This window comes from Accipiter gentilis, chromosome 24, assembly GCF_929443795.1.
Source record: "Accipiter gentilis chromosome 24, bAccGen1.1, whole genome shotgun sequence".
Lineage (NCBI taxonomy): Eukaryota > Metazoa > Chordata > Aves > Accipitriformes > Accipitridae > Astur > Astur gentilis.
The window spans coordinates 15,464,725-15,488,489 of record NC_064903.1 but is presented as its reverse complement, the minus strand read 5'-3'; the positions used below and the strand labels follow the sequence as shown (position 1 = coordinate 15,488,489).

General features: G+C 46.9%; 1 protein-coding gene across 18 annotated transcripts in view; it reads left to right on the top strand.

Moving 5' to 3' along the window:
* MBNL3 (muscleblind like splicing regulator 3) overlaps positions 1-23,765 on the top strand; it is a 167,984-nt gene that overhangs the window by 90,038 nt on the left and 54,181 nt on the right. For 11 of the 18 annotated variants that reach the window (XR_007509382.1, XR_007509383.1, XM_049827406.1 and 8 more), the window contains exon 2: positions 14,163-15,171. The exons of 5 other annotated variants lie outside the window; for them this stretch is intronic. Coding sequence is in view for 9 of the 13 variants with exons in the window: in XM_049827406.1 (XP_049683363.1) it covers positions 14,998-15,171 (174 nt within the window). In the remaining 4 variants the exon portion in view is untranslated. Of the gene's footprint in view, positions 1-14,162; positions 15,172-18,087; positions 18,220-23,765 lie in introns of those variants that run through there. 2 more of the 18 variants (XM_049827414.1, XM_049827415.1) reach the window with 2 other exon arrangements.

Here is a 23,765-nt window from a genome sequence, read left to right as displayed (position 1 = left end):
CAAAGGCATGCAATTGATGTTTTGTTAAGAGGTAGAGTAGCAATTAAGGAGAGGGGTAAAGTTAGACTCAGCACTACTGCCAGTGGGATATATGGGGTGTCCTAGGGCATGTGGCATTTCCAGGACATTTCTTTGAAGTTTCTGTTTTTCTGTTGCCCTATAATCCATAAAGAAACAAGCAAAAAAAGCTCCAGAGTAGCAACTCCCTACTTTAACTGGCCTATGAGTAATGATACCAAACAAGTTCTGCTTTAGGGGCAGCATCAGGCTTTGCTCTTCCAGCCAGCTTAATTTTCTGATGCTGTGAGCTGTGCAGGAGGCTGTAGGAAGCATCCATTCCCTGAATATGTATCTTTGCTGTCATCCCTAAAGGGATAATTCAGAATATGGGACAGACATAGTATTTACTGCAGGCACTGCACCTGTCAAGGTAGCATTACCATGGGATGGAGGGTAAAAAACACTTCTCTGCTAGCTGAGACGAATAAACTGGCTCATTAGCTCTGGGCACTTATTTGCTAACCTTGTCCTGTACCTGTGATGTGATTAGCTGCGAAGATGTAGCTGTAAGGCTCTCCAGAGCCTTGAAAGACACATGTTTTAAGAGTATGTTCTCATTTTGTTTTATAATCCCGGTGGCAGCCTCTGCTGTGTAGTTCCTGAGGTTTAAATGCTGATTAAGTTAATGGATTGTAATGTAACCCCACCCAGTTGGTCATCAGTCCCTTAAAAATGCCTTGTGATTGTGATCATTATTGCTTAATTGCAAGCCCTACCTTGCCCATGGATTGAGCCAGGCTCGAGCTTACCTTGCTCCTTGCAGAGTGGAGGGTGAAGACCTACTGAACAGGGAGGTGTCTGTAGAGGAGCACTCTCTTGGAGCTTTTATATAAAGGTCTCTAAAATTTCCACTGTGGCATAGTTGGGCAGAGGTAATCTGATCTTTGGAAAAGTGCCTTTGTGCTGTAGCTTACAGAAGAGCTTCTTTATTAACAAAGCCTGAATGTGGGTTAGTTAAATTGTAGCCCTTGTATTCAGGGTCACTGTTAATTTTTTTAATTGCAAGCTTTCTCCCAAGTCTGGAGTTGCAAATGAGACTTGCTGCGTTGAGCTCCCAGAAAGGGTTGGAAATTGTGGCATTTCATCCTGCAATTGCTCTGTGTGACCCTGACCCTCCCCTTTATCTAAAGCAAGCTTTGTAAACTGCCACACATAGATTTTAACTTCATTGCTGATACTAGAAGTCCCTCAAAAGGTGTGTCTGGGAAGAGATTGATGGTCATTCTGCAGCATATCATAAGACCAACCAGGGGGAAGGCAGGGAGATAGGGGTGTGATTGTGGCCAAGACCACCAAAGGAGATCTTCCTCCTTCACGTGAGGCATGGTAGGGCTGTGGAGGTCCTTGCCAAAAGGTGTTGTGGGCACATGAAGCTTGTGCAAGCGTGGAGGAGATTGGGCAAGTACTAAGTGAGGAGTTCGTTGGGGATTAGTGAGCAGGCTCAGGAGGTCCTCAGAGTTAGAGTGAGAGGCTGGAAAGCGTCAGGGTGGGAGATTGTGTATGTCTGCCTTGCTGTTACTCTTGGGCATCTGTGGGTGCTGCTGGCTCCTTGTCTCCAGCTGGGCTCCAGCTGGAAGAAGGGTCATTCCTCCATTCTCTTGCTGCTTGTCAGGCTTGCCCTCTGCTTGCACCTGCCTGTGGATGGGAGCAGAGGAAGGACTTACAGGCAATGTACACTCTGAAAGGCTGTTTGAGGACTTGCGTGCTGGAGTGCAAGTCCAGCCTCCCATAACTGCCTGTCAAGGAACATTTTCTTGTCCTCCCTGAACCATTCCTGTGGTTCTGGTTCCAGTCTGCTGGGTTGTTTCCACCTACATCTTCAGCACAAGCAGGAGACCTGCAGCTCTGGGCAGCACAGGAAAGGTGAAAGGGTGCTTTACACCTAGTCCTGTACACTTTCCTCTTACTTAGCTTTCCCATACTCCTTTCCTAGAGATAATATCAAGGAGCAGAGCAGAAATGCTAGTGTCCAGTCTTCTTGGATGCCTTGATTCTCCCTAAACTATATCCCCACCAGATACGCTGCTGGGTTAACTCTGTCCTTGCAGATTTTAAGGTGAAGCTCCTTGCAGTCTCATTCCTAGCGGGCAGAGTTGGCTGCTCCCGCACTTTAGGCTCTGGTGATCCTGGCAGAGCAATGTGTGTATGGTGCCTGCGTCAAGTCCCAGTCCTGTTTTTCCTGACCCGAATGCATGGAACAGCTTGTTCTTTGCTGTCTGTTAACCCTTACAAAGATGCTTCATCTTGTTCTCCTTTGCTCTGCGTTGGCTATGCTCCGCAGGGTCAGCTCTGTGCTTTGGGTTTAGGGGCAGAGCCTGTGAGGGAGTTAATTGCTGAGTGATGATGGCTCTCCCCAGCTGAAGATCTGCTCCCATGAGCTACTTAAGCCTCTGTTTCTTGTATCTCTGTGCCAATCAGATTAGCTGGTGCCAGGAAACAGACCATGGCCTGCTTGCTCTTGAATGCACTCTTTTTCCTCCTTACCTGTTTATCCCAGTCAAGCCACTTCCCGCTCCATCAGGGTTCTTTTATTTAGCTTTGTTCCTTTTCATTTTCACAGCCTTACTCTGGCCCATCTCTTCTCTCCTGGAGGCAGTCTTGCTGGGTTTTGACACCCGGCCTTAACAACAGAGTAAATCCTGTTCCCTGTCGTACTGCTGGCTGCTCCCTTTGCAGTGCTGTGTGCCCTCACGCGCTGCTGCATCAGGCTTTTCTTGCTCTTGATTCCCTCCACAATGCTTACCCAGTTGTAACTTGGATTCCCTTTAATGTGCAGAATTAGAGAGATCTCCAGTTCAGCAGAGCTGCTGAAGGCACTCTTCCCAGGAAAGAAAGGGAAACAGGCTAAGAGCTGCTCAGCTGCAACCAGTCCCTGAGCCTGCTTCTGCCCCGGCTGTCCGTGTGCCCCCAAGCATTGCTCTGCTCTTGTCCCAGCCGGACCCTTCCACTCTCTTGTTGCTGATTTTGGCAAGGGATTCGCTGTTGCAAAAATAAGCTCAAAAGCCCCTCAAGCTCACAGGACCAAGAGTTCCAGCCTGGCCATGTGTGCCAAAACAGGCCCATCCCCTGCCTATTGCAAGGCCCCACCTTTATCCTTATTCTAAAAATAAAATGCAAGGACATTCCTTCCTAGTTACTCTGTTCTGTTATTCTGACCTCATTAGACTTTCCTAATAGAAAATTTCATTGAAGTCCTCTATTAGTGGTGAAAACAAACAAGACCATTGGACTTCCTCTGGAAAAAATGCATCTACATCACAGGGAATTGCAGGGAGCCAAATTTCCACTGCTAAGTTTGTGCTGTATGCATGTGTTCCCTCATACACATTTAGTAAACAAAGTTGTCTTCACACTTAGAAGAATTTAAAACAATTTATCCTTTATATCTGAACTGATTTCCCTCCCCAATTTGAAATAAATTGCTTCTGTAATGTTATAAGGAGCAAAGTGCTGTTAGCTGGGGTTGCAAGAACAGCCGCTTTTTTCCAGACCCCCGAGTTAAATATATTTTGAGGGTTATGTATGTGCATGTACATAGGAATGATAGCCAGGTGATGGATTGCTAAGCCACATCATAAATTCAGTTTGTTAGACAACTTTGATTACCTCCTCTGCACTCTGCCCGTAATCATTCTCCTTCAAACATCCTTCTAATGCTCTTAACAGCAGCCAATTAAAACAAAGATTCCAGCTGCCATCTATCCCCTCTGCCATCACCCAAGCTCCTTCCCTTGGGTGGGGGGAAATAAGTGCATTGATGTATGGTGGTTCAGAGTGCACACTTGAGGTTTGAGGGAATATATCCCTCTGGGTTTTTTTGCTTGCTGCTTTAAAAGTTAGCCTGGACAGACACCCAACCAGGCAGGGGTGGGTGCTTGTGTGTTTGCATGAGTGGCTGGGGGCTGCAGCATGGTAGCAGGAAGGATGGGGTACGTGGAAGGCACTGTTCATCTGTACATCTGCCCTAGCTAGCTAGAGTCCACCTTCTCAGGCTCTTGGTTTTGATTCAGTAGTTTCATGCTGAGTCAGATGCTTTCTGGAAGAAAAGCATGCCATGGTCCTTAAGTGGGAAATTGAAAGTAATTCAGTTCACTAGGACTTGCACAGGGGAGAGAAATTGGAGGCTGTTGTGTTGCAGATGCAGGAAGGTAAGGAGAGAATCGAAGATCTGAGGACTTCAGTTGGTGTCCGTGACTCAGGCATCTCAGGGAAAACAGAGGATGTTCAGTCCCTGAAAAGTTGATTCATCCACCTGGCAGTGAGATGAAGAGCAATGAATAACAGATTTTGGGGTGTGTGGAAGGCAGGAGAGGCCAACACACTAACTCTGAATGGCTTGGAAAGTGCCTCCAGGGTGACTTTGACTTCCTCTTGCCTTTTTCAGGGCTTAGCTGTGTTGGCTCCTCTCTGCATGCATCCCTGACCCCTCTGTGTCCCACAGGCGCACAAGGCAGACAACCCCTGGCCACTAGCTGAGCGGGTAGCACTTCATGCCAAAGTACGCTGCCAAAACCAGCCCTTATGCCTTCCAGGTGCCTCTTGGCTCAGCTGCTCCCCTGCGTGTACTACAGCAGTGCTTCCTTTCCACGCTGGGAGGGTGCTTATTGCTGCACAAGCAAGATTGGAGTTGTTGGACATGCCTTTCATCCTGTTGCAGCCTGCTGGATTAATAGGGCAGATATATGTGTGTGTGTGTGCATGCTTTCAGCTCCCCTTCCTGTTTCCTCGATCATACTGTAATGGCTGTGGGGGTCTGAGACAGAACTATTCATCTAGTACTTACAGAGCCTTTACCATAGTAGTTACTTGAGGCGCCCGTGGCTGCAGCAGGGTTTGAGCCCCCGTTTCCAGGGTCCCAGTCTGGCACTTGCAGACTAGAACATCTTTCCTGTCTAAGAAGTGACCTGCAGCGACTACCTGCATGACGATAATGCCTTTGGGCTTTGGGACTAGGCTGCTCTGGATTTTCACTAGCATATGCAAGTAGAAAATACAGTCTCAGTTGTCCTTATTTCCTGATTTCCTGCATGTTCTAACTTCTTTTAATCCTGAAAGAAATTATCCTAAATACATTGGATGCTTTTTCAGTCTCCTCTGTCATCATGTATTTGATTTGCAACCTGAGGATGCTGTTAGAGGTCTGAGTTGAGGAATAAGTCAAGGCTTCCCCTTTCCCGAGTCCTGAGTTGTTTCACAAATGTTTCTTGAGTACCCTTATGCATGGTATGCCCTTCCGCGTAGCCCATAAATGATAGGTGTTTTCGTTATTGTGCCTAAGTCCTCATTTTTAACACATCGTGTAATTCAGATGGACTTGAATGTAGCAGCATAAAGACTTTGGAGGCCTGCCCTGTGCGAAGGGGAAAATTACTGTCTGGCCCAGAGCGGTGGCTTTGTGATGACTGCATTGTGTTCTTGTGTTCTGTGTTTGTACCAAACTGGTTTGCTGCCAAGTTACTTATGGCTTATCCAAGTGCTCAGTACAAAGAATGTTAAAAGAAAAACTATTTTTGTTTTCTGTGAATTCTTCCAGCTGAGAAAGAATTCAAACCACTGTCCAAATGCTGTCTCCTCTTTCTGCAGGCCTGTGGTCACCAGGTAGGACAACTAACACGTGAATGCATGAAACTACAGCGTGTGTGTAGGAGCACATATGTGCTTTGAGGAGATACAGTGTGGGACCCAAATGGAAAATGCCGTTCTGTTAGAGAAAATCTGTCTCCTCGAGCAGCAGGCTCTGTGATTGAGAAGTCTGGAGTGGGAATTTTCCAGGCACAAGTACATGCGCATGGGCAGAGGCACCCGTGAAGCACCAGACCTGAGCAGGTCACCTCTGCGTATGCAGCAAGTCTGATACCTCCCAAAAGCCCCAGGCCTCCTCTGCAGCATGGTGAATGGCTGAGCTGGGCTCCTATTTCAGTATTTCTTCTGCTTAATGGAGTATATTGCCTGGCTTGAGGGCTATGGCCATGCTTGGAGCTTAGTAGAGGCCCGTAGGTCGTTCCTGCCGGCAGAATCCCACATAGGCCAGTTGGGTAAAGGCATTCCCTCCCCTCAGCTGTCCCCATCAGCCTGCCCAAACACACACAGACACTTATCTGATTGGCAAGGACCTTGGGGGTTTCTTGAACACTGAGTAGGATAATCAGATAGATTGTGGGATACATCTGCTTGATCCTATTTCTTACGATTACGTGGTGGGGAGCAAGCCTTAATGAGCCTTGGCCTTTCCTGTCTCCTCTGTAAATTTGTTTGACTCAATTGAGCTCTCTTTGTGTGAGACAGCTCGCTTTGTGCTTGGAGATGGAAGCATCCACCTCTGAAGCTGGCTGTGCTTTGAGACGGGGTTTGGATTAGCTGACCTCTAGAGATTCCTGCCAACTTTTTTTCTTTTTTTTTTCTTTTTTTTTTTTTTCTTTTGTGTTTGCAGCTGGTGTAATTGTGGTCCTAACCCCTCCCAAGCGGTGCTGGCACTGGAGGGGATTTTAGCACTGCTTCACAGCAGTGCAGTAGCTGCTTTTGCAACACAGAGGAAATGCTTCTTTCGGGTTAGCTACCCTGCTCTAACGTGGCTCCCTGGCCCTTGGCACCGGGAAGCTGCCTCCCATAGGAGGCTAGAAGGGATTTGCCAGGTGGGTTCCAACAGAAAGGAGCATCCTTCTCTGTGTATCTGTGTCGGGGGAGTGATGGGCGCTGTGCTGGAGCCTGGCTCAAGCAAAACTCCCACTTGGCTGCCTGATCAGCAGAGCATCCCCCAGGAATGCCTGTGTCCCACAGATGTGGGATCACAGTGCATCACCATCGCTTCTAGCGGAGAGCTGGAGTAGGAAAGGGGTCTTGTCCTCCAACTGGTCCCAAATAAGCTGACGGCAGGAATTCAAAAGCCCAAAAGAACAAAAAAGCGCACGTGTGGTTATTCTAACAACAAATCTATTCAGCGAAACAGAGGGAAGTTCCCTTTGAAGCACTGCACCGCATGCTGCCCTGGAACACCCTATGGAAAGGTATTTGTTCTGCTGAAGCACGTGTGTGGGTCCAGCACAGCAGCTTCTGTGACTTTGTTCAAAGACAAACAAATAAACAAAAAAGCTCCTTAAATTGCAATGTTTTTGTAATGCATTTTTGGCTTAGAAATCCCCAGCAGATAGTGGCAAATAGCTCCCCGCCCTTTGCCTGTGGAAGCGTTTTGGAGAAGAGCTAATCCCACAGGAGAGAAGGGGAGAGGAGTTCTTTGAACTTTGGTGGACAAGAGGTGGTGGAAGTTGATGAAGGAGGAAAACAGATTGTGAAGATTTCAGGTGGCTGAGGGAATAGGAGCACCGCAGTCCACAGTGAAGAATGGTAGATTTCAGAAACAAAGGGATTTGTTTTTTTTTTCCAAATATTTCCTTAAACTTAGCATTTATTTTTCCAGTGATTGTATGCTGCAGGGTGTAAATGTGGAGAATTGTATGTATGCAAGGGAGGATAAAGTTCCCCAAGTTTATTTGTACTTTTTTTTTTTTTCTCTGCAGTGAAGGGCTTCCTTCCCTCACAGTGCTTTATTTTATCGTTTTTATCTTTTATCTTTTTTCCCCTTGGTTCCTCAGCTGCCACCTCTCCAGGTAAGAAAGGTGCCTAGGTCATGCCAGGGCAGTTAATAGCAGTGGGGAGAGCCCAGAGGCGAGTGATGGACGATCCATTTTCCCGAGGATGGCAGCACTGCTGTCCCTGCAGAGCACCACAGCTATCTTCTGGAGTGCCATAAATCCAGGAGCTTTAGCAAGCTTGGCAAGCTTCCTAAGAGGTAGGATGCAGTATGGGCAGCCTTCCCCACTGAGAAGCAGGAGGATTTTTCTTGTGCTGCTCTTCCCATAGAGGTCACGACCAGTAACCCACACTCTGCGAAGTCACTCTAAGCCAGTGGCATGAGCAAGTGTGGGGGAAGAAGGATGAGCAGTAGTGGCTCCTTCAGCACTGAAGTATGTGGTATTTGCATGCCCAAACATCTGCCTTGTGCATGCAGCCACTTCTGTAGTGGGCTTGTGTCCTGTCAGTGAGGCTTTTTTATTGCAGCAGTGTCGGGGGGTTGTTCTATTTGCACGTGTGGCTTCTGGGTTCTGCCGTCCTCTTCTGAACAGATGGCACTCGGGGCTGAGTTGACTCTTTGGCACACGGTGTGATCCCTGGTGATTCACGGCCCCCAACATCTGTGATTAGACCTTGAACAGAAACTTTTCATGCATGGCCATGGTAGAGGAAACCTGCTCCTTTTCTGAGTAACTGATAGAACAACAAAAGAAGGTTTATTTTCTTCTAGCTGTAAAGGTCTACCTTAAATTAACTGTTCCCCGAGGGACAAAGTGTCCAGGTACAGAATGTTCACAAAGGAAATATTCAAAGTGTCTACCACATCCCCAAAGTGTTTGCTTTAGAGTATGAGGGCCAGAGCAAAAAATAGAATATTATTTTCTAATTTGAAAGCAAAAATACCTCTTGCAGGCAGCAGAAAATAAATTGACCTTCTTTGGGCTTGATATTACAGCCCATTAAGTGCACAGGTGACGAGAAGCTATGGAGAAGCTGCCATTTACAGAGATGGCTCCTGTCCCAAGTGCACAGCCTGTATGAGCATGGGGGGTGGGGGCTGGCCCACGTCGGAGGCAGTCCCGCTGTGTGCAAACTGTCGGTGTTGCAACAGCAGAGGAATTTGAGTCTATAGGACTCTTGAGCACTGCTGGGTTTTATGTGATATAGGGTAAGAGCCTTGCTAACTGGGACTTCAGCAATGGAGGATCCAGGCCTTGACCTTATGGGTGTTATTTTTGTGGTTTCTTTTGCTGTTTTAGAGCACTTTTAAACTAGAACCAAGCAAAACAGAGCTGCCCTGTGATCCTATCATGGCACCACCTAACTTGCCATGGGCTTTTCTGAGGCACAAAATGAGCTTCTCTAATGTCAGCTAACTGAACTAATGTCGTCGTGTTCCTGGCTCAATGGGTCCTAGATGAAGATTTTTTTTTTTTTTTTTTTTCCCCCCCCCTCCTCACTGACTCTGAAAGCTCCCCGCAAGTATGGGTTATCTTATCTCATGCATCACTGCCAATAAATGTACCAGTATAGCACTCCCCAGTAAAATCTTGCCTTTGACTACACCTTTTTGGTTCCTTTGAATAGTAAAGGATGTAGCTTCATGTATTCTTCTTTATTACTGCTGTGGAAGTAGAGGAGAAAGAAAGGACAGGAGAAGATGCTCAGACTTGGTTTTCCATGGGCATGTGAAAATGCTGTTGGGTGGGTGGTGGTATTCTCTTAAAAACTTTTTTTTCGCTTTCAGAACAGAATAGTTCAATGTGCTATTTTCATTGTTCCCGTTTCTCTTTGTCATGCAGTGTTTCCAGGAACACAGCATTTATTTGGATGATTGTTTGATAGTGGAAACATCTCTGCTGTTTGAGTGAGGAGTTCCCCATTCTGGCTTATAGAGGAGAAGGTGGTGGGTGCAACAAGCTTTTCCATACCCATTAAGGTGGAATGAAAAGCTGAGGTTACAGAATAGTCTCAGAGGTGCAAGGACTCATGAGTGAGAGTGTCATTTGTGCTACCAGCTGAATTTAGCGCTTTGAGGAAAGGCCATTAAAAAAAAGTTGGTTTTTTTGGCTCCAACAATATCTAGACACTCAGAGAACATTAATAGTTCAGGGGTGGGATGCAAGTTGTAGTGGAATTGTTGAAAGATTTGAGGTCTGAAGTTTGCAAGCTTAAGAGCACAGTTTCTCTATTGCTGTGCCTCCAGGTTGTCCATCCATCCATCCACGTTGGCTGGGTCTGAGCTTTCACTGACCATAACTTGCAAAACTAGGTAAAGCATGCTGCAGCCTGGCAGTATAGGGCTGAGCTTGGGCTCAGGAGAGTGGGTCCTCAGTTCCTCTGTCATGTGCTGGTGGTTCGTGTTGAGGAGAGGAGCATGGACAGCATTGCATATGCTAAAGAAAGGGCACAGCTGGAACTTGGCTTTGGGAAAGCTCCAGTGTCCCCTTGCTGTCCATACTGTCCCTGTTCTACTTCAGGTGAAGGGGAATAGCTGCTGGTCTCGCTCACCAGGACTGTCAGTTAGGACAACAGCACTTTTGCTTCTTATCTGAGCAGTCATGACCCAGAAATCCTTGAGGAACAATAAATAAGGAACCCACCTTGCTAGTTCTGAGTAATTTTTTTCTTCTCCAAAAAAAAACCCCCAACTCTTTTAAATAGCATCATTTACACTTGGGAGCTGCTTGAATCCACCCTGTCACATAAATTACCATCTCTGAACTCAGCTGTCAGGAAGCATCCTCGTGAGTTGACATCCATGGGGGGTGTCAGTGGAAGGGGATCGGTTTCGTGGAAAGCAGGAGGAATTCAAGTGTCAAGTGAATACACTTGTCCTCACGTTACCTCAAGCAGCGAGGGCATCTCACTCCTGCCAGAGGCAAGCCCCGGTGTGACCTTTGCTCCTCAGACTGCCCTTGTTCCCCTTCACTTCAGTAGCTGCAAGGCTGGGTCTGACATCTGGAGCAAGCCCCATCCTCCTGCATCTCAGGCAATTAGAACCTGGCCCAGCAAGTGGCCCTGGAGCAGGGGCTTCAGGGATGTTATAGTTTCCTTAGAGGGATAAAGGCCACAGGCTTCTCTCTCTGCTCTGCTGCTTTCGCCAGCTTTGATGCTGCTGCTGTTGAAACAACATTGGCCCATCTGGTAGCACAGGAGCTGAGCTCTGCCAGACGATCTGGCTTGCTGGGAAGGGTTCAAAAGGCAGCACCTAGCCTTTGTTGTATTTCCTGCACGCTAACGAAGCCTGTGTTTTCTGGAACTGCTTTTTATCCTTGTTGTATGTTGTTTTTGGCGTGGATGCTTTTATTCCTCCCATTTGAAATAAGTGGGAGAAGAAAATGAATTAAATGCCAGTTCCCCCCCCCCCCCCAAAAAAAAAAAAAAAGGGTAATACAAGGGTATTGTAAGGATGCATCATAGTGAGAATGGTTACAGTTATTTGCTGCCAGGAGTTGAAACATGGAGAACTGAAGCTTTATAGTGTCAGTGTCAGGTTCCTGTCTGATGTGTGTTATCCTTTGGTGGCGTGCACGGGAGCCTCGCTGCAGCAGTATACAGCACTCGGTGTGATGTCAGCCCTGCATGCACGTGTTTTCAGCTTTCCCTGTGGCCACATGGAGAGGGAATTTGCAGCAACCCAAACACTGACAGAACTGTATTTGTTGACTTGCAGAAAAGCATAACTCGTGCTCTTCTGGGCTGCGATCACGTAAGCCAAAATGCAATGACTGCTGCCTGTGCTTGCTGGCCTCCCAGCCCTGATAAACCTGTGAAGAAGATTCATTTATTTGGGACCTGATTCAGCAAAGTACTGAAGTACATGCTTCAGGTTTTCTTCTTGCCACTAAGATTGTTGGCATGCTTAAAGTTAGGCGTGTGCTTAAAGTGCTCTCCTGAGTGCACAGCAAAAAAATGATGGGGGCAGCGTGTGCTGCTGCTGTGCTCTGCTAGTTGGTATGCAGGCTACAGAATTGAGGCCCCCAATATTAAAAATGTATTTATTTATTTATTTGGCTCCCCCCAGTACAGGAGCCCTAGTCCCAGGGTCTGAGATGATAGTCTGTCCTTCTGCAGGAAGGTGGGTTGTGCTCGTAGCACAGAATATTCCTCGTGTCTCGCTCTTGCGCGTTGAATGGATGAGTGTGCCCTTCTGCAGGGTGTGGGGCAGGGGGTCTCAGTTCCCATCAGCAGGACATTGGCAAATATTTCTTCAGAGTTTACTGTTTGTTTTTTTTCCCCCTGAAGAATTGTAAAAGCAAAAATGTCAACCATGTTACATGTATCTGAATGTCTTGATGTTTGTAGTTTAATGTTGTATAGGATTCATTTGACTTGCCTTCCATTGACATGATTCCCTTCATCTTGAGGATTGAGCAGCTTAGTGCAGGCATGTACCTGTGTGTCTGTGTATCACGTGTGTGCTCCCGAGCTACATGGGTGAGAGCAAGATGAATATTTGGTTTGCTACATTCTTTAGAATTTCTCAAGGTAGAAGGGCTGGGAAGTGGCAGATGTTACTACACTATGTACATCCTGGTGTAACTGTGTGTTAAGTTCAGAGCAGCCATATTCAGGCCCCAGCGTTAACAGACCCTCACTTCCCTGGGAGTCTGAAGCTGTGGAATAGGTACTTAATCCACAAGATGGTTGTATTTCCGTCTGCTCAGAGGAGCTTCTGAGAGAGCATTCTTTCTAATCCCCACCCATATCTGACCTGTTCTAGCTCGTTTTTAAAAGCTGCACCCAGCCAGGCCCTACATCCCTGCAGAAAGTTTCTGCACATCTTTTCGTGCTTGCTGAGCTCATTTGAACAGGGAACTCACACATCAGTGAATGGGATTCCTGTATAAATTTGCCTCATTTGCAAAATTGGAATTGATTTAGAGCATCTCTGATCCTTACGAAACCCAGAAGACATGAGCGTGGCTAGATGTGCTTTTTTTCCCCCCCCTTCCTTTTGAAGTTTAAAACATGCTTAGCAAATCTGATGTTTGCAGTCTCTGGTCCCCACCTGATATGCAACGGTCTTTCCAGAAGCATGGGTCAGACTAACCTTTGTGCTGATGCCGCAAGGTGGATTGCAAGGATCTGGGCAGTTTTTGTTATGAACTTGACTCTACTTAGTCTAGAAAATACTTGCAATGTAAGTCTAACAAATGTTGGGGTTTTTTAATGTGAAATAATTCAATCTGTGAATCAAGCAGCTCCTGTGCCCCACCCCCTGCTGCTGCTGACAGCCTCTTCCCACACTTCTTCCTTGGTAGCATTGTTTGACTGTTCCAGCTCCAGTAGGTTTCAGTTACTGATCAGTGTAATTGCAATAACACACCAATAATAAAAGAGGAATTTAAGCTTCCTTTTCTTGCAGTTGAAGGCTCTTCTTCTGCAAAAGCTTCAAGTCTTAATAGCAGTCACACGAGCAACATCCCGCGCCTGTCAAGTGTTTGCAAAACTGGGCGGCCGTATTGCAGGAAGATAAAGGGCTGGATTTTGGGAACTTGGAAACAGCCCAATCCTATCAGGCAGCATTGGTACAGCTAATATTAGAATGGGAAACTCTGGGGACGGCTTAACATTTTAGTGGATGCCAAGGAAGCCTTGAATAGGAATGCATTGAAAGTTGCTTGTTGTATAACACGAGTTGCTGGAGTCGGAGTAATTCGAGTTGCCTTTAGTCTGGTGGAAAACTACAGCTGTGAGCAACGAGTTAATTTTTTCCGTGTGTGTGTGTGGCTTAGGTTTCCCTTTTGGGTTTGCTTTTAGTTTTGTAGGCTCTGAATCCATAGAGGAGTGACTGTGAACCAGTCGTTTGTCTTCCTGTGCTATGCCAGGCTGCTGCTGAACAGCTCTGCAGCTAGTGATGGGTTAAATAGAACACCTTAAAAATGCGAAGTGCTTATGGGGCTGAGCTGTAGCGGCTCCTTCTGCTTTGTATACAAGAAAGCCACCGGCTGTTCTTCCTGCCTGAACGTTTCCTACAGAAGGGGGGGGGCGGTTAATGAAGGGAAAAAAAACCACTGAAAAGGACTAAAGAGCAAAATATCCTTTCCCAGTCTGGGAGGGCTGCTTGGTCGATGCAGCCCGCCCTGCGGGACGCCTTGCCGGGGTGGCCGGGGCATCGCCGGCCAGGCGCGGCGCCGCACCGAGGCTGGGTGGAGGCTCGGCTCGGCTCGGCCCGGCCGGCCCGGCCCGGCCCCGCCCGGGCGTTGCCGGGCGCCGCGTGGGGCCTCGGGCCGGGCCGTGGGGCTGAGGCTCTTTTCTTTGCGGCGGGCACAAAACCCAGCGTCTACCAGCCTGGGCCGCTATGAAACGGTCTCTTTTATTGGTCGGCTGCCCTGGTCTGCTGCTGCAAGGATAAACGCCATTGGACGCTTCCTCCTCCCATGCGCAGCTTGGTGCGGGAAATGCCCCTGGTACCGACAATGGCTGCCGGGGCCGCGCCGCACCGCCGGGGGCCGGGCAGCCTCCCGCCCGCCTGAGCGGGGGCGACCGTCGGCTCGTGGCTGATTCTATTTCTCTTTTTCCTGCAGGTTGCTGAAAAGTGCCTTTCCTGAAGCCACCGCTGCTTGGATTTCTGTCTAGGGCTGCCTCTCTCTGCCCCTCGCCCCCCTCTCTTTTTAATTCGGCGTTGCTTGCGGTTCGTGCCCTGACGGCAACTCCTCCAGCCTTGCCCCCCCCTTTTTTTTTTGCTCCCCATTTACACGCAGTTCGCTCAGCCATTTTAGTTTTTTTTTCTTCCCCCGAGTATGTAGCAAATATTTAAAAGAAAAGAAAGAAAGAGGAAAAAAAATAATCAGACGTCCTTTTGCTCGTTTTGATGCTCGCGAACCGTAATTTTTAGAAGCAAGAAATAGAAGGAAAAAAAAAAAAACCAAACCCGAAGTTTTCTCCCCAAGGACCGAGACCATTCCACAAACTGAAGTGCTGCCAGCAGCATATGCTTTTTGCAAGAATAATTGAAACCATTAACTGGAGAGCACAGAATTCTTTTGAAAGTCTGCCAGTTATTTGCAAGTAACTTCGGCAGTGGCACAAAATATAACACTTATATTTTAACTTCTACAATTGCACTTTTAGGAGCTGGCCTCTAATTTGATTTTCAGTTGTTCTGATAAGATTTCTATTTTATGATTGGCTTTATGTTTAATTCTTGTTTAAACAAACACGATTTGACTTAAATGAAAACCTAAGTGCTGATGAATAGGAGTTCTACCAAAGCAACAAGTTAGTTATTTCTTCACGTTTAACTTGAATTCACTTTTTTACCCTTTTTTTAAAAAAAAAAAGAAGAAAAAAAAAGATCAGCAGTAAATATTGCCCTGAAGAAGGGTGCGATTGCTTGCATTTTAATTTTTGTTTTTTAATATGGCTGTAAACGTTTCCCTGGTTCGTGATACAAAATGGCTGACGTTAGAAGTGTGTCGAGAGTTTCAGAGAGGTACTTGTTCTCGGTCTGATGCAGAGTGCAAGTTCGCCCATCCGTCACGGAGTTGCCATGTGGAAAATGGTCGAGTTATTGCCTGCTTTGACTCCCTAAAGGTGAGGACTGTCTAACGCGTGCATTACCTAAGCTCACTTGCTTTTCCTTCTCTTCTGAATGGCTCGGCGTACTGGGGTATGGGATGTGCAGAACAACTGTTTATTGCTCTGTTTCTGCAGGGAGGATGCTGCTGGTGCGGGATGTAGCTCCTGAAATCTAGGCTGAGTCTGACATCAGGTGCAATTGCCTGGAGTGCCAGGCATTGCAGGGAGAGAGGATTTTATCCAGAGCATTTTCCGATGGTAGCTCAGGTCCGACATAGCTGTCCTTGAAATGGAGGATGCACATTGTGGTCAGCAAATGAAACTGAAATGAGAAAAGTAGAGAACTGAAACCCAGTGCTTTAATTTGTGTCCAGAGCACATCGGCTGCGCATTCGGTGCAGGGATCTGAAATGTGCTTTTAATGAGCAGAAATGAAAGCAGCATTTTAAGATAATGAATCAGCTTTATGTGTGTTTCCTGGAGACAGTTGCAGATGCACTCTAATGCTGTCCTGTAGATGAGGAACAGCCAAAATATTTGGAGAGCAGTGCTCCCAGAAAAAAGGGCGTTGGGAAAACGCTTTCTGCAAGGGACATGCAAACATGATGGCTCTGTTAGGCCTGTCTGATTTTTACAGCTGAGCCTTTTTGCTAGTGCTTATCTTTGCAGAACAATTTTGCAGGCAGTAAATGGCTCTTGGTTGCTTGTCACTATTGGAGCTCCAGGGGTGACTTTCAAAATTTACCAAATAGCTGGGGTCTGAGTTGGGGCGGGTGGATGGGGGGCTCACAGGAGGGAGAGATGAGCATCTCTGTTTGGGGTTGCTTCACCGTGGTTCTTGGGAAAGGAACGTCCACTTTTTTTTTCCTTATTCCCAAAAGTATGGCTCCCAAAAGGTGTTTTAAATAGGGTGTTAAAAACCCTGAGACAATATGAGTAACTGATTGCTTTTGAGAGCTCTTGACGTTGTATTTTATGTTTTGATCAGAGTAATTAACCTGTTTGAGTTCCTAGAAGGAATCTGGTAAATTTTACAAGCTTAAAAGTTTTCCCTTGAACTTCAACTGTTGCTTGAAAAGATTTGGGTTTATTTTTATGAACGTAACGAGTGTAACAGAACTGGTGGAATTATGTGTGCACAGGTTCAGACTGGGGCTGGATCCAGTCTAACATGGATTTACCATTTTATTACTGTTTGTGGCTTCTTCATATTTTGACTTCTGTTCCCTGTTACCAAGAAGCTCAAGCTTCCTATTTGCATTCGGTTTTGTTCTTTTTAATCTGATTATATGCAATGAGTCTTAGTTATACAGTGACTTTCAAATGTTCATTTGCATTGCTGGTTTGCTGACAGTGGGAGACAAAAATATTTTTATCGGAGGGAAAATAACTCATGTTCTTTATGCCCTTGAAACTTTTGAATTGTAGCCAGTGGCAGTGCAGATACTTTGAATGAAGAGATAAATATGTTTACATTTTATAGCATTTATTTGTGAAACGAAAGGAGTGCTCTCATGCTGTGTAGGGTAGTACCATGCCTCTTGCAGAACTTGCCTAATGTTTGCAGCGCCCTGGGGAGATGTCCCCTGTGCAGCCACCCAGCTTGGCTCAGCTCTGAGCTGCGCTGTAGTCCAGTGTCACCTGGTTGGTGATACTTTCCCGTGGGAAGTGTCTGTTTGTGGCGCAGTGTCTGCAGCATGCTCAGGCTCTCTGTGCCGACCCTTCTCTGCACAGCTGGGGCTATGAGATGTGCAGGACCAGGTCTGTGAGTAGCTGGGGTTCACATCCTACCCACTGGCACAAACAAGCACTTCTCCCGCTTCAGCAGCGGGCAATGAGATGGGGAATACAGTGTTGAGAATGCAAAAGAAATGCCAAAGGAGTAGGGTATGATCTTCTACAGCTCAGCGTGTTTCCCATGTAACTGGCTGTTAAATAATGTTCTTGTTGCAGTTGCCTCTTGACACAGTAGCAGATGCCCAGTATGTGCTAGTTAAGTGGCCTGAATTTTCCAGGGAACAGATTTTCTAGATTTTTCAGGCTTAGGAAAGCCTTGTGGAGGGCTGACAGCTCTGCCTTTGGGAAGTAGACCAGGAGGAGAGGTCAGACTGTGCAGAGCACTTGGCCAAGGGCTGATGATGGGTCTTTTTCTGCACCCCACTTCTCAGACAAGAAGGGGGTCTCGGAGTACTTCCTTCCTCCAGACCCACAGATCAGGTAGCTGTCACTGGGCATAGCCCCAGTTCTGCTGTGCCACGCAGAGGTGCGGTCTCCAACGCTGCAGCCGGTGTGTGTGCGTACACCATGCGTTTTGCAGTGGAGATAACCGCCCTGGTGACTAAACTCTCGAACAATGGTCTTTCTGTTCTTGAACTGGAGCTGGGCTTGCAAAGCCCTGTGTGCAATAGTGTCGAGGGATTCGTGGTCATAACGGTGGCCTCCCTTACTGGTTATGAGAGAGATGTTACATTCTCAGACCTGTTAAGAAGAGGCTTTACTTGCCCGTCCTGTGGATGTCTTTGTGCAGTCAGCCGCTGTTTCCCTCCGACAGCTGTTGAACACTGACCCTCTCTCCTGTGGAGGGCTCGATAGCTGCTTAGTGCTCTTTTCATCTTTTCACGCCCTGCATTAGCAGAACATCTGTGTTGCTTTATTGGAGACAGGATATAGGATGCTTGCAGCTAATAAGTTTTCCCTTGTCTTGCAGTCGCCCAGGGCTTTGTTCAGAGGTTGCTTATCTGCATCCATTGTGTAGTGCAGTTGCTTGTGTTTTTTTCTCACAGACCTCTTAAGCCTGAACAATGCCTTCATACAGGAACTTCTGATAACCCAGCATACAATGGTTTCACCTCGCTGGTCAGGTCATGCACAGCATCTATATGCTTACTGCATCTCACTTTTTTCTTTTTTTTTCCCCTCAATCTCATGTAGCGGTTCTGCCTCTGTTGCAGTGGTAAGAGCAGTAATGCTTTCAGAAGCAGTCAGACTGCCTCAGTGTGGGTTGTTTCACCGGTGAATGTGTGCTACCCATAAGCTTGTGAAGAACACACAGGACTCCTGAAGGTAATGGGGGGGCTTCACTGGTCCTCGGGCGGGGTTCACCAGGGCATGCTCTGCAGGAGCATTGTGTCAATGCTTTGGTGGTGAAATACTGGGTCGTAATTAGGTTGGAAGTGCAGGACTGGATCTTGCTGTCTTGAGCTGTGGTTCTTCGAAGGGGAGGTTGCACATTTGTAGGCAGCAGAAGGAACCTTTCTCAAGCAGATTGATAGGAAACTTAAAAATAGTTCCTTGTGAGAAGCTGTTCACAGATTTGAATCAGATGCCAAGAGAACTCTCATTCTCTACTCGCGCTTCCCCCCTCATTATTCTGGAAGAACAGTGTTGTCTGAATTAATTTGTGTGAATGGGAGGGCAAGCTGCACTGCTTTGTGGAGGGCAGTGCAGAGGCACAAGAGCCAGCTGCCGCTGGGCCACCCCCCTTCCAGAAGTCACCACCAGGGCTGCTGGGCAGCAGCCGATGCTCTGTGGTACCTCCTAGGCAGGTCCCGTGGCACCTCTGAGATGCTTTGTGCAAAGGAGAGAAGTGTACTGTCATCACTGTAAACCCACATGGCCTTTGGGTACATTCATCAGCTTCTCTCCCGGGCTTGGTTGGTGTGCACCATCCTGTGCATAGCTGGTGCTTTTTGCAAGGGTCAGGAAACAGTTTGCTGGCAATTCATACAAAGACTTGTCGTGGCACTGTTGTGGGCTGTCTGCAAGCGCTCATCAAGTCATTAACCTTCATATTCAGGCTGGATCAGGCAGGCTTGGTATGAGGCTGTATGATTCTTAATTCCCTGGCCAGCAAATTGTTAGTTGTGTTAACTATCTTAACTGTGTTAACTATCTTAACTGTGTTAACTATCTTAACTGTGTTAACTATCTTAACTGTGTTAACTATCTTAACTGTGTTAACTATCTTAAGTTTCTAAAGGTGTCAGCAAGGAAAAAAGCATCATCTTTGGTCACTAGGACCACTAATGGAGCAGTAAGCTGAGAGATGGGGCATTAGGAGATAGTGACGTATTATATAAAAATATGCAGGTAATGCACACCAGGTGTTCACAGAGGCTTTGATTTATATTTCTCACAGTTTGGGTATCTGCACTATGGACTCATGGATTAAAAAAAAATTTACAAGCCCAATTTTGTGACGTGTGGTGTGTTTTTTTTTGTTTGTTTTTTTTAATTTGCTTTATGAATGTAGATGTTTCCATATGCAAATCAAAGTTTTGAAGAGTGTTTTGAAAGACAGAAAATAGTGTGGTGAAAATTTCAGGGGTATGATTTTGACTTTGGGAGGTCTAATTTAAAAAACATCATTAAGCTATTGTGTGTTTCAAAGCAGTTCTGTATTTGAAAAAAAAGCGAGTTGTCTGTGAACAGGCATAAAATCAAGAGTTAAAAGTACAGTTTTGTCTAAATTGTCTGTTTTCTAAAAGAAGTGTTATTATCAGTAATAGTATGCAAAGTCCTGTGGCAATCTAAAAAGTTCACTGTGCTTAGGCAATAAATGTACCATATGATCTTGAAACTGGTGTACCTGAGGCTGTTCCTTATAGTTTTCATGCTGATTTGTACCTGTTTTATGCTGACTTCACTAGAATTATTTCTGACTGTTACTGGTTTGCAATCAAATCTATTTTTTTTTTTTTTAATTTAAATAAACTCCAAACTAGGAAACAACTAAAAACACCCACTAAACTTAGCATATGGTTACGCTTTTACAGAGGAAGAAGAAAGCAAACAAAGCCATAGAGATATTTTTGGAGACACTCTGACTGCATGTCTCAGCTCAGTGTAATGGAGATGCAAATAAACCAGAACAACAATGTTGAGCCAACTAACCTTTGTAAGAAATCTTCACTTTTCCATTGGTCATAAAGGCACTTAACCTGCATGGCAACAGCATTTGGCGATGAGAGGTAGATAAGCAGCAGCTTTCTGCCTTGTCTGGATGCTCATGTGTCTTATGGCACATCATAAGTGCTTTTTATAACTACTGAATCAAACACTGAAAGTCAAGGAAAATGTATTTAGACTCAGTTTTATTTATAAGAACTGTTGCTATTGTATTTCTCAAAATTGAGTGCTACTTCAAGGGGAATAGGAGAGCTCATGAAAAAAAATAATATTGAGGCCTGATCCCTTCTTGTCTATGGGTTACAAGCAGCTCCACGCTTTCTCAGCTTAATTTAATTGGCCCACATGCAGTGTATACTCTCTGCAATGTCTCCAGAATTTTTTTGGCACAGCTGTGGAATGGAGATGCTCACCTGGCAGTGCCTGTGGCTGAGCACCTTCCAGTGTCTGCACTGCAGATGCTTTCTGTTGGGGTCAGGCTGGTTACTTGGATGGTGTATAACCTTCCTAGGCATGTTCAACTTTACAGGGAAAAGATACACCTTGTTGCTTTAATCTGCCTAGCTGATCTTTCTGTAGGACAGAGGTCTGTGCAGAGCATGTTTGCTTTATTTAGCGTTATCCATAGGTTTCTCTTGTGTCCCAGCAGTGTCACTTCATTTATCTGTGACTTTTTGACAGCTGAACCATGACAGATGAGCACTGGTGAATCTTGCTATTGTGGTTTAAAAGGTCGCTGCCCTGAGCTGTCCCCTTGCTTCTCTGTTGCAGGTTACTGCCTCTGCAACAGGGTTAGCAGGAGGACAGAGCGACTTAGATGCTGAATATGAAGTCCAGCGTCTGACCTAAAGTCCCCTTGGTCCTTGCTCTGTGTGGAGGTGTTGGGTGATGAATGCATGTAACTGGAAACAGGCTGATGTTACCTGGTGACTCTGCTGCAGGGACAGCAATAGACAGCAAGGAGCAGGAAGGTCTTACTCATTGCCAGCCATTTGCAAAGATGTAAGGCAGAGTCCTTGGCAGGAATTCCTTGTCTGTGCTTTAAAGCAAGCAGGTGATTTTTGAGACATGCTATGGAGGGAGAAGAGGTTGGCCCGGTCCTTATCTCTACTGGTTCTTTCTGCAGCTGAACAGCCTCAGCAGAGAACACTTTATCTTGGCCTTTACACTTCCAAGGATGTGTGCTTTGTAAAACCTGGTGTTGTCCAGGGGTAACATGGCAAGAAAGGTGGGATGTCTGTAGGTTTCCTGGTGCATAGTCTAGTTCTGGTGCTACCCTGGAGGGATGCTCCCTTCTTGGCTCGTGGCTGGAAGAGTGGAAGAAGTCCTGGCAGTACTGTGTAGCTCTGATGGAAACCGTGAGAAGTGAGCCTGTCCCAGTATATAGGGCTTCTCGGGGACTCCTGGAGATATGAGCTGGAGGGGGCCACACTGTTAACTGCCAATCAGTCGGTACAGAGGTTGCTGCCATCAGTGCAGAGATGGGTATTAAGAGCCTGTGAGGAAGCTTGCAGGGAGTTGTCTGAAAGGAAATGCACTCTAAAGCTGTCGGTATGACACTTATAGTAGTAGCAGTAGTTAAATACTTGGAGTTTACATTTTCTTAATTGATTAGGCTTGGACAAGTTCCTCCTGAAAGTGTTGGTCCCTCAAATGCCAAATTGGCCTACTTAACAGACCTCAGACTCTTACTCATGTGGAGGGTGGATATTAGATGACTTTGGGTATGATTCCATCAGGCTCAGGCTTCAGGTACTTGCTTTGCAGTGGATGCTTGGCAAATCTAAGCATCTGTGTTGCTTTCCCCTTCTAAAGCTGTAGGACTGTTGTACAGGCTTGGTCAATGTGAACACATTCATCAATTAATATAGAGAACAGTGAAAGTCACTTCTGAACACTTTTCTCCCTGTCTGGTATGTTTTCCTGTGGAGAGGAATATGTCTCTTTCCACCATCCTCTCCCACCTCCAGTGGATCTGTTGCATTGTTCCACGTCTGACTCCTTTGATGGCACAAGTCAACGTGACTCTTCCCCTGCCCATTGTGTGGCATTGCTGAAGCCAGGCCTGGGAGTGAGAGTCTCCAAGGCAGTCGTCTTGCCCTCAGGGTGACTTTGGCCTGATGAGTATCAAAGCATTGGTGGGGAGGGACCCTGGTGGGTCTTTGGCACCCATCTTGTGCTTCAAGGTGAAGTCATTGGGACTCTTCTGCCTTCCCATGGACACCCATAAGCAGAGTCTCTTGGCAGCCCTCCTGGAAGGCCTGAGGGGTGGGCAGCCCCTGCTGGGGCGAGGCCGGGGTTTGACTCATCAGGGGGACACTGAACCGATCTCCTGGCTGTGACAGTGCATCTTCACAGGGTAACACCAGATCTGGCCTTGCGTTTGTAGAAATGTCCTCTGAAGGTCTTTTCTTTCTGAACGTGGAGAGTACCTTCTGCGCCCCAGACCTCCTGACTCCATGTATCTCTTGAGGCCTTGCCTGCATAGGAGCAGATGTCTTTGCTGTTACCTGATGTTTGGGGGTCCCACTCTCATGCGTGGTGTCCCTGGGTCAGGTTCAAGAGGCTGGCAGAGGTGTGGATACAGACTGGCACGTTGGGAGGCGCTTCCGGTGCAAGGGGCAAGCACAGGGCCACTGTCCTTTTCTTTATTCCTGCAGCTAATGAATTTATTACAGCTTTTCCTTAGGCCTCAGACTTTGTGTGCATTTTCCCTTGAACGTGTTGGAAAGCAGAATGTGGCCGCAAATTTGTCCTGAGACCGCACTTTGGAGGCCAGCCTCTTCGGGAGACTGGCCAAGTAAATTCAGCAGTGGGGTTTTCCTGCCAGCCTCGCCTCGCCTCTCCTCACCAGCCAGCCCTGGCAGTGTAGGGCCTCTGCTCCTGTCTGCAGCTCCTGATGCCCTGGTCTTTTCCCTGTGGCGTGAGCAAACCACCATCCCCAAAGGATAAAGCCAGCAGCATTTGCATTATTAATATCAGCCAAGAGTAACGTTGGTTTTCTGGTTGGGAAGATGATGGTAAAGTGCTGACTGCTGCTCACACTTGCCTAAAAAAGCAGGAGAGAAATTCTTTTGGGATGTGACTCTAAACCCTTCTGAGCTGCTGTGTGCGCTTAAGCAGATACATTCTGAAACCTTTTATGGGCATATTGCAATGTTGCACGGGCCGTGGCATGCCATCTCCTGCTCCTGAGGCTTACTTTCCCTTTTTTAAGGGCAAAGCCCGCCAGACTGAGGTTCCAGTTCTGCGAAATACTTAAGCCTGCTTTTAAGCACTGTAGAATTCCTGTGGGCAGCAAAGAGCTTCTTGTGCTGAAGTGAGCTGTTGCATCAGGTTTTGAGAGAGGGAAATGGTCTTCTCGGCCATTCTCCAAAGGGGGACAACTGCCCGTGGTCATTTCTTCTGCCACCTTTGACTGTCCACCTCCACCTGGAGGTTGTGGTCCCACCAAGTCTGCTTGGATCTGCAAGCAGAAGCTCTGTGCCTGTGACCCAGTTCAAATGCAATGCAGTGCTCTGCAAGCTCCGGGGGTTTCCTCTGCACTGGGAGGAGGGAGATGGGGTGCTGAAGCCCAGCTAGCAAGCTGCGGCAGCACTTGCATTTACCCTTGCATGGCTGTGAGTCAGAAGTTGGCCAGGGGAGCACGGAGGGGTGTGTGTTTGTACAGTAGGCTCTGGCACCTCAATGGGTGCCATGTT